Below are 11,400 nucleotides of genomic sequence, written 5' to 3'. Positions count from 1 at the left end.
ATACAATACAAATAATTCAAGACAATCATCGTTCTTACGACGCACTGCAATATCCGTTGTTATTTTGGGAAGGAGAAGATGGATATCATTTAAATATTAAACAAAGGTATCCAACAACAGACACAACTTATAGATTATTTCATAATTTTTTTTTAACCAATTATTTCTGTTTATCTTATAAATAGTTTTATTTACAGGTGAAGAACTAATCAAGAAAGTTAGTGCGATAAACTTCTACGCATACCGGTTGATGATTCGTGAAAATGAAGATAATAACATTCTCCGATGCAGACAGCTATTTCATCAGTACATTGTTGATATGTATGTAAAAATCGAAAGTGAGAGATTGTGTTATATAAAATTTAATCAAGCGAAACTTCGTTCTGAGGAGTACATTCATTTGCGTGACGCCATAATCGGTAACGTAGATGCAACGAATGATATCGACAACATCGGTACCGCATATATTCTTCCATCATTATACATTGGTAGTCCGCGTCATATGCAAGAATATATTCAAGACGCCATGACTTACGTACGCGCATACGGCAGACCAGATCTCTTTATCACATTTACGTGTAATCCAAACTGGGATGAAATTAAAAATTTGCTGTTATCAGGTCAAACATCGATGCATCGCCATGATATCATTGCATGTGTGTTCAAACAAAAATTGAAATCTCTGATGAAATTGATTACACATCACTCGGTTTTTGGTGAAACACGATGTTGGCTTTATTCTGTTGAATGGCAAAAACGAGGTTTACCTCATGCGCATATTTTGATTTGGTTGGTGGACAAAGTACGCCCAGAAGAAATTGAGAAAATTATTTCAGCGGAAATTCCAAATCCGAATGTTGATCAAGAATTGGTTGACATTGTGACTACTAATATCCATGTGTCCATATAATGGTCCATGTGGTTCTCTCAACATGATGTCACCATCTATGGATAATGGAAAATGTACGAAACGTTTTCCTAAACCATGTCAAACTGACACTATCACCAATATCGATGGTTATCCATCTTACCGTCGTAGAGATGTAGACAATGGCGGTCAATCATATGAATTGCGTCTATCAAAAGGTGTAAGAGTTGACATCGATAATCGCTGGGTGGTTCCATACTCACCATTGCTGTGCAAAGCCTATAAAGCACACATAAACGTTGAGTTATGCAGTTCGGTGAAGTCTATCAAGTACATTTGTAAGTACGTTCATAAGGTCAGTGATAAAGCTATATTTGCTGTTCAAAATGTAAATAAGAACGACGAAATAACACATTATCAAATGGGACGATACATAAGTAGTAATGAAGCTATTTGGCGAATTTTTACATTTCCTATACATGAAAGAGATCCTGCTGTTGTACATTTGGCTGTGCATCTTGAAAATGTACAGCGTGTTTATTTCACAGAACAGAATGCACAACAACAAGCTTTAACAGCTCCAAAAAACAACTCTTACTGAATTTTTCAACCTTTGTAATCGACAAGATATTGTTGGTGAATTTGTAAAGATATTAATGTATACTGATGTTCCTAAATTTTTTACATGGAATAAACGATCAAAAAGTTGGGAACTACGGAAACGAGGCACTCCATTCCCAGGATTTGCCGACATAGTTATGACTAATACTTTAGGACGATTATATACAGTTCATCCTAAGCAACGCGAATGCTTTTTTCTGCGTTTGTTATAGGTTAACGTTCCTGAACCGACATCCTTCCAATACTTGCGAAAAGTCAACGGTACTTTATACGGTACTTTCTTTGATGCGTGTCGTGAGTTACATTTATTGGAGGATGATAACCATTGGGACCTCTCACTTGCAGATGCAGCACTGAGCTCATCTCCACAGCAAATTCGTCAATTATTTTCAATAATACTGACAACGTGTTTTCCGTCTGAAGCATCTGCTCTGTGGAATAAAAATAAAGACTCAATGAGTGAGGATATTTTGCATCGGATTAGAATTACTAATCAAAATCTCAGTATTGAATTCTCCGCAGAAATATATAACGAGGCATTAATAATGATTGAGGATATTTGTATTCTTATTTCGATAATGCTGCTCATAAATTTTGGCATGCCAGCGCCAATCCGCCAAGTAGCAGATATCATCATCAGCGACGTTCAACGTGAACACCAGTTCGATATGACTTCTCTGGCTACTTTTGTTGCCAACAATGAACGATTGCTTACTGCTGAGCAACGAAATATATATGATCAAATTAACGTGTCAATTGCAGCACAACAAGGTGGATTTTTTTTCTGAACGCACCAGGTGGCACTGGTAAAACATTCCTCATCTCACTAATACTTGCGCGCATTCGATCTCAAAATCATATTGCATTGGCAATTGCTTCATCAGGCATTGCAGCAACCTTACTTGATGGTGGACGGACAGCGCATTCAGCACTTAAATTACCTTTGAATATTCATACCAATCCAGAAGCAATGTGTAACATAAAGAAGCATTTAGGCATGGCTGAAGTCTTGAGAAAATGTAAAATTATTATCTGGGATGAATGTACAATGGCCCACAAGCATTCGCTTGAATCTCTCGACAGGTCCCTAAAAGATATCAAAGATAATACTCGGCTTTTTGGTGGTGCTCTACTGCTGCTGTCAGGTGATTTCAGACAAACATTACCCGTCATTCCACGTGCGACATATGCGGACGAAATAAACGTATGTTTGAAAGAATCTTATCTGTGGCGAAGTGTCAGTAAATTATGCCTTACTCTTAATATGCGTGTTCAACCTCAAAATGATCCATTTGCGTCAAGATTCTCTGAACAACTGTTAGACATTGGCAATGGTAAAATTCAATTGTATGAAGATACACAATATATTCGACTCCCACAGAATTTTTGCAACATGGTGCCTACCAAAGAGGAGTTAATAAAAAGTATCTTTCCAGATTTGCCACATAATTATACTAATCATGCATGGCTGCGTGAGCGAGCTATTTTAACCGCAAAAAATTTAGATGTTGACGCAATCAATTTTAGAGTACAACAATCATTGCCTGGTAGTGAAATTACATTCAAATCGATTGACACTGTTGTTGATCCTGATGAAGTTGTCAACTATCCTGCCGAGTTTTTAAATTCACTGGATTTACCTGGAATGCCACCCTATAATTTGAGATTGAAGATTGGTACGATAACTTAAGTTTTTTTTTAATTGAAAAATATATCTGTTATAAAATAGTTTAAGTTTTCACTTTTTTACCTTTAATTAAAATAAGTTTAAGTTTCGATTTAAAACAACCTCTACATTTAACTTCGCTGATAGTATACAATACACATACTCACACGCTATCGATTGGTCGAATTGTGATTAGATATATGTAATGACGTTAGATAATATGATAACTTTTTATTAAAAATTTGCATCAAAACAATCCAGATTGTTACAGCTTATTCAAAAAAATTTGAAATTTTCCAATTAAAGACGTGTGTCCGCTAGTATATATATATATTACAAAATTACAAATTACAGATATATGAAAAAAGGTGGGAAAAGAAATTGAATTATAAAAAAAAAAATAAGAAACAACTGGGAGGGGGAATTAAAAAAATATAATTAAAAAAAATCCTAAAAAAAAGGATAAAATTTTTTTAAAAATCCGGAAATAAAAGATATAATTTTTTCATCTGCCCACACGATTACATCCACATTGCATCTAATATTACAATCTAATAGTGCATTCTAACATTATTCCCCCCCCCCAGTTGTTTCTTTTTTTTTTATTATTATTTTTTCTTTTTCCCCCTTTTTTCATATGTCTGTAATTTTCCTTTGTTTTATCTTTGTTTTGAACTTATTTTATGAGTTTTATTTACTTGCAGCTTATGCGCAATTCCAACCATATATATATATATATATATATATATATATATATATATATGGTTGGAAAAAAATTATATGAAAAAAGGCTAATATTTACCAATTCGTGAAGTAGTCCTAGCAGTGTGCTTTATCTGGGTACCCTGTCCCATTCATCATGTCTTTGTGTTCAGTTTGTGTTAATTAGTCTTTGTAGTTAGTAGCCAGTGGGGTTTTTGTAAATTCTTTAAATAATGTAGTTACTAATTATTAAGCTATAAAGAGTTTTAATCTTAGGGTGGTTACTATAGATGGCTACTCTGAGGCGATATCAGAATGCAAGGGGTTAACATCACAGATGATGAACGTTATGTATGCTTAATGTGATGCCACAAGAGGCATGGTTATACTAATTCGCACAGTGTTTGGGGCGATTCGCTTTCGCCCAATTATTGATTATGGGGGTTGGCTTTATTTTTGGTTAAGTCACGCTTCCATAAATCTCCAAACATGGACCTCTTCCCATGCTCCTAACTGTCTGTTGGGAACAATTCATTTACTTTTAATTTTTAATTATTGGCGAACGGACTGAGAGCTTTGGCCTCTCAGTCACAACCGTTGATTGTATAAATATCTCAACAGAAATTATTGATGTTAAGAGAATGATTCTCTTGATCCTTTTAAGAGAATTTTTTTACTTTATTATATAATTTCGTAATGTGGCCATGCTCGTTATGATATTTACATAATATATCAATTTTTCACAAACGATTTTATTTATTTTTCTGGCATAAATATCCCTACATCATATCCAAATTAAAATGTATCTAAAATGGCTATAATACACTACTGGCCATTAAAAATGCTACACCAGAAAGGAATGCAAATAACAGGATGATATTTATTGGGCACATATATTAAAGTTGAAAGAACAAGAGATTAAATTTTCAGGATGCTTGGATGTAGAGATCCTGAGGAATCAGTACTCAGAGCAGCCTCCTCTGGCACCAATGGCAACAGTTATTCTCCTGGGCATCGAGTCGACCAGAGATTGGATAGCATGGACGGGTACAGCATTCCATGCAGCTTCGACATTATGCCGCAATTTATCGACAGTAGTGATTGACTGAGTGGTGGCAATACTTCGGTACGTTAAACCGCAATCCCCGTAGGCCACAATTCGACCTCGATCAAACTCACACACGTGCTGGTAGGCATTTCTCCTTCTTGCACAAGGCATAAAAAAACTTTTTTACCCAAGAACAACGCTCAAATTCAATTTCTGTATGAGAAACTTACGGTCAAATCTCCTTTTTTTTTTATACACATTGTAGGTGTGCTTTGCATGAAAGCACTGATAAGCTTATAATTTGCATACCACACCACGCTTTATTCATCCTGCAAATTTCACGTTCGTGGTGGGTCACCTTCCTGGTGTAGCAATTTTGTAGCCAGTAGTGTACTACATCCCACTAACCACTATATTGAATAGAATTTGGACTTAAACTGCCACAAAACTTACATTATCAGACTAACTGCTCCGGATTCGACAAAATACTTTGAATGAGCTCAGGGGATAGAGCATTCGCCTCCCAATGAGGTTAACCGGGTTCGAATCAAAGCGATGGCTGATCGAGTAGAATTCCGCACCCGGCTTTCCCCGACCACAGTGTTGACATAAAATATCCTCAGTGGATAGTACCTATAATATCAGTGGATCGTGGGTTTGAGAATAAATTTCTACAAAATGTGTAGAAAGTTGGCAGCCTTGCATGACTTCCAGTTGATTCTTCATGTAAATGAGTTACTACCTATGAGAAAAATTTACGACTTTTCATTATCTATGCCAAATGTTCATTTCTTTTTCTGTTGATATAATACAATGCAAAATTAAAATACGGCTAACCATTCTGAAGCTATAAATTTGATCTGTGTTAAACGTTTGGTTGGATTTTGATTTGGAGTCTTTCGGTAACATCTCGAAGTTAGATTTTAAAATAAATACAATGCGCAAGGGAAAAAAATGAAACAACTTGAATAACTTTTGATCTTACGATCGGACCTTCACGTTTTAGGACTCAATCTATATTTGGTTTAAAAAATCTAAAAATTATGAATAAAAATAAATTTTATACAATACTTTTCAATTTTTTTTTCTATCATTGACAAATTATTTAATCAAAAATATTTAATTCATCTAAGCTCCATATTATATTACATGTTTGTCTTTAGATTGAGGGCTTATAACATTTCAGTTATTGCAGTTTAATCAATCATTCCTAAGTTATGAAGAAAAGCGAGACACAATACCATAACATTAGAGTAACTGATTTTTCAACCATAATAGCCTTTAAACTATAGCTAGTTTTTTTCAAAACTTTGAGAGTTGTATATCAGAATTTAATTCCGCCACCACCGTGGTTACAGTTAACTGTTGTACAGTTCTCAAAATAGAAAGAAAGATAACGGACCACCCTGAAAAAAAACCTGAATCTTCACGTTCTAATTCAATCTTAATGGTCGGATGGTGTGTCCTTAAATATGCTAATTTATTAGAGCAGACGATATTTTAAGTTACTAAATCATACACGAAAAACTTACTTTCTCTGAGGATATTATAAAGGGTAATATACCTTTTTTTCGTATTACGAACTCTCAAAATATAGGGGGTTGACACAATCTGGTAAATATTGTCCCAATAGTTTTGTCAGAAGGGCGGTTGAAAGTTTGGACCGAAAGTTTTGGTTATAATGGCGGAATATTTTGACGAAAAAACGTACTTTTTCTCAAAAAACAAACCTTTTTTCCCCCTCAAATTCGTATTTATCACTACCAAAATAGAGGGTGCATAGAGTTTTGAAAAATTAGAAATACAGATATACAATATAATTTGGAATTTCGATGAATTAAATATTATTTATTTAATTATTTATTGATGATGAAAAAAGTTTAAAATAGGGTAAAAAGAATTTTATATATACAGAATTTTCAACTTTTTTAAAAATTAAATCTTGATTTTTAGGCTATTGATCAACAAAAAATTGCTTAAAAATTATTTTGAAACATAAATTATAGAATGATATTCCCTATGGTGAGAGTATTAAAAATTAATGTAAAAAGGTTACGGATTAAATGGCCGAAGAGATAAAAATAGAAAACATTAAAATTTAGACCAATTAAATTTAAAGTATTGTGTAAAAACAAAGCGTATGCTGTGAGGTCTGGCAGAACACACCAAGTTGAAAAACAAAACACGCCCCCCTTTGTGAAAATCCAGTTATATAGAGCATAGTGATGGAGCGAGGTGTGCTAAATTATAAGAGACAACATTAAGCAATTTTTTAAGAGTTAAATTTGTTTGGTTTTTTTAAAAAAATAATGTGTACATCTATCGATACTTTTTTCACGGCAGGTATTCGCAGTCTATTTACATAAATTAAAATAAATACGGTGATTAAAAAAATACAACAAAGAAAGCTATGCTTAAAAAGAATAATTTATTCTTAATTAGATAATTAAAAAAACACTCAAAATATTTTTATCAACGAAGTATCAGTAGTATCAACGAAACGTTAGTCTCTTAACATTCGGTTAAATTTTTTTATAGTGAGGTGAAGACGCAAGTCCCCTTGTTGCACAATTTCGAGTTGATTTCTCTTTTTTTCCGCAACAGCACTGAATCCACGTTCGACAAGGTAGGAGGAAGGGAACGCATTTAAAATTTTTTTAATGATAGTCCTCAGTCCAGGGTAGAGGCGACTGATGTTACATTGAAGGCAAAATTCTCTGAGACGATCACCACTTCAAAGTTTCATTAGTTGAAAGTTCGACTAATTCCTCATAAATCTGAAAATCTGCTGTTTCAATATTCACAAAAGGGTTCAAAACCCATTAAGGGACTTCCAGGGAACAAAACATCTTTAAAACGGTCAGAAAAATCTACGTGCAAAGAGACGAGGTGTTGACAATATTCTTGTGCATCATCAGAGCGAGTTTCATCTGCTTGGCTGAACTCATTCCAACCAAAATTCTGCTTCCACAAAATGAGTTTTTTCAGAAAGGCAGAAATGACTGATTATGTAGGGATCAAATTGAGCTCGTTGCCTTGAAGTTGTAAATTAATGCCATTAAATTTTACAAATAAATCCGCCAAAGTCTTTCTTGAATTCTAGCAATCTGTCTCTCAGAGCTACATCTCTTTTTTAGAGGGACTCAAGCATAGAGTCGAAAAGAGTACAAAACCTATTGAGACATGCGCCTTTGGATATTCAGAGAATCTCGGAGTGTAGTAGCAAGTGATTGAATTCTTCAATCGTTGAGAGTATTACTGTGAATTTTGTACACAGCAAATATGACAAATTGCAATAACTGACGCTAACGGTCGCTGAAATTTTATCCTACTAAAAGCTGTCTGTGATTCACGCAGTGAACAAATAAAATATCTGTATTTCCCTTTTCAAAAGGGCGATAAACCCATGATGTCGACACACCATTGCAGGAGCTCCATCAGTGGCAATCGACATAATATTCGCAATAGGATTGTTTTTCTCTGTAAAATAATCTGGGACAGTATTAAAAATAGATTTACCTTTGATATCTACAATCAAGCTCTTGCAAAAAGCATCTCTTGTATACTTTTTCCAACCTTTACAAACCGTACATACGCCTACAGTAAAGCCTACATTGCATGGCAATGTAGGCTTTACTGAATTTGTGATGATGTTGCTAGTAGCCCTGAGACCGAAGGTGCCTTCAGAAACTTGTCTTTGATGTTCGCAAAAAATTAAATATCTTTATTTTGTTTGTGAATATGAGTTTTTTTGCAAATGCTCCTGTTAACGGAAAGTTTTCCTTGTCTCATTAGATAAAACTTTATTACAAAGTAAACACATGGGCAGTTGAGATTTCAACAGCGATTGAACAAATGCAGACTTCAAGTACGTGGCACGGTATTGATGACACTTCTTTCTGTTTACCAACATTGTTGGTGGCAGCAAAATACAAACGATGAAAGAAAATCAGCTATTACTCCAAATTAATAAATAATTTATAGTAAAGTACTAATTCGAGCACATACCTGGCCAAATAAATAATGAGATCGAATCGAAACTAGGGAAAAAACTGCAAAGAAGGTAGCGAAAACCATCATAAGAAGCACTGGTCAAATCAAACATTAATACCGAAAGTGCTTACAATACTAAAAATAATAATAATTTTAGAATTTTATGTTTGCTTGTGTGAATATCAGTGCAGTTTATAACGCGACGATTTACCACCACCGCGATATGCGAGCAACCCAGAAGCGAGTGGTATCACCAGAACGCCAAGGTCATCATTGAAACAGACTCACAGACAAGGTAGTTGCCGGACTTTCTATCGCTTATGTAACCTTTTCTTGATCGCTGACAGTTTTTTTTTCCAATCTCGTGCAAATATGTAAATGGTCGCATATATTTTCTCCATTATTTTCCATTTTATTACATTAGTGTAAACGAAAATATTATTCTGACCCCTACAAAAGCTGTTATAATCTAATCTAGTTTAGTCTCAATTATGTCTAATTTCCTGTCGATTTCATCATATGTTTAACCGACTGGTTTCCCACTCATGACTTTACTATTTGGTGCTGGGCAACCCCTCTCCCCCCAATTCTACTCCCACTTCACACATACCCTTATTATGTGTCTCGAAATTCCGAATGCCGCTTCGCAGCAGCGCACTGATATTTGAACAAAGCTCTAATGTTCTAAAAAAATTAGCGTATCAAATATCATGTTTTGAAATAATAATCTCTTAAATTTCAAAATGTCACATTTCGATGTGATTTTGGAATGGTTGAACTTCCGTAGATAAAATTTTAAAATCATAGTAACAATAATAAGTATTAACACTTGATTTACGGACGTTTCTTATATACCTATGTCTACGAGCACGCGGCAATTTGACGCATGAATGAATACATATAACAGCACTTACAGAGATGCCAACTTGCTCCGGACAACAAATATAGAGTTTGAAGTGGTAGTTTATCAATTGTGATTCTTGGTTTAATAAATTCAATTCAGTAGATTTTAATACACCACTATTTTTAAATAATTTGTAGGCTTATATAATTCACCACCTTATGATGCAAAATTGACTTATTTCCCGTTTTTTTGAAATTTTTTTGGCGTGTCCAGCAGGGGTGAAAGCGAGACGGGAACGAGAAAAGGCTGGTAGTAAAACCTTTCCAATTATAGCTAGTTTTGGGGAGGAGTTTACTTATTCCTTTTTTAAATTTTTCAACAATATCTACTTTATCTTGGAAAAGAAGCAGTTTTATATATATGCCAGAATTATAAAATAAATCTTGATAGTTACAGATATTTCATTTTTTTCGAAAAAAATGCTGGAATGAAATGTTTTTCGTACCAGGTTTTTCTCTTTTCCGTCTTGCTATATAAGGGCTTTCACCCATGGTGTCCAGAGCAGTTGGCATCTCTGCACTTAGAAAGCAATGTAATTAAATACTATAAGAAAAAAAATGAAAATATGCGATAAATATTTATGAAATATTCTAGTATTTTATTTTTCAATACTCGAACTAAGCAACTGAAACCTTCAAAATCTGACATCTATTGACATTCTGCGTTTGTTCTTTCTATTATTGCTTATCGGCAACAATTGTTGATTGCTTGTTTCATTTGAGATAACGATATCGAATAACGGATCGAAGTATTGTCGGTACATTCCTATTTATTGATGAGATGTTTGCATGTTTACTCAAAATTTTGTCTAAATTACGATCGCGTCAAATTGAGGCATATCCGTAGAGATAGGTATACCACAAAGAGAATTTCAATATTTCAACGCTTTTGAAGAAAATGGACTTCAATATATATTTACCTCGATCAATGGATAAAAGTCATTACAAGAGATAAAATAAAAATTCAAACGGGTTTTGTAATTTTCTTTATAAAATTTGAAATGCGTCAAAATGACGCGTCCCGTAAACTTAGTGTTAAAAAAGTCGAACATTAAAACTATATTCACATTATTGAACATAAACTGGAGAAAAATGAGAGAAGTTATCATTTATGAAACTTAAAATAATGATTAAATAAATTCCTATTGTATTTCGCACTTTAGTGCACGAATTTCAATACTGAGTTCATGTAAAAAATTCTCCCATTATAAAGGTAATTAATTATTTTCTTATAAACTAATTGAATATTAGGTTCCACTTTAAATTAAAAAAAGAATAATGTATTCAATTATTTGCTAAGTCTAGATAAATGTTAACAATAAAATCAATGTTAACTTAGTTACCTAATGTAATGTAGCCACTTAGTTACTTTTTTAGCTAATGTACTTCCTGTCCTGAAAGGACGACTTGGCAACAACGAGCCAAAAGAAATCTGGAAAAAAACTGGCAACCTCAATGGAGCTCTATTTTTTCGATGCAATTGGGTATAATATAGCCTACGTCACAGGTTGTGTTGTTCCTACTAAATTTAACCCATGAACGGCATTTTCTGCGAGCCTAACTTCAAGCCACAAATAAACAAACGAAGTGTTCGATCGT

The 11,400-nt window shown here is 33.9% G+C and overlaps 2 protein-coding genes across 2 annotated transcripts; both read left to right on the top strand.

Moving 5' to 3' along the window:
• Window positions 1–932: 932 nt before the first annotated feature.
• On the top strand, window positions 933–1,469 carry LOC139426538 (uncharacterized). Its single transcript, XM_071185786.1, has one exon. The coding sequence runs from the start codon at window positions 933–935 to the stop codon at window positions 1,467–1,469; it is 537 nt and encodes a 178-aa protein (XP_071041887.1).
• A 1,017-nt stretch (window positions 1,470–2,486) lies between these two features.
• On the top strand, window positions 2,487–4,966 carry LOC122270507 (uncharacterized). Its single transcript, XM_043048091.1, has 2 exons — window positions 2,487–3,165; window positions 4,788–4,966. The coding sequence occupies exons 1-2, from the start codon at window positions 2,487–2,489 to the stop codon at window positions 4,964–4,966; spliced, it is 858 nt and encodes a 285-aa protein (XP_042904025.1).
• The last annotated feature ends 6,434 nt before the right edge of the window (window positions 4,967–11,400 follow it).

The sequence above is a fragment of the Parasteatoda tepidariorum genome, chromosome 5 (assembly GCF_982258835.1).
Source record: "Parasteatoda tepidariorum strain Cologne lab strain chromosome 5, Ptep-v5.0, whole genome shotgun sequence".
In the NCBI taxonomy this organism is placed as follows: Eukaryota; Metazoa; Arthropoda; class Arachnida; order Araneae; family Theridiidae; genus Parasteatoda; species Parasteatoda tepidariorum.
This window is presented reverse-complemented; position numbering and strand designations above follow the sequence as displayed.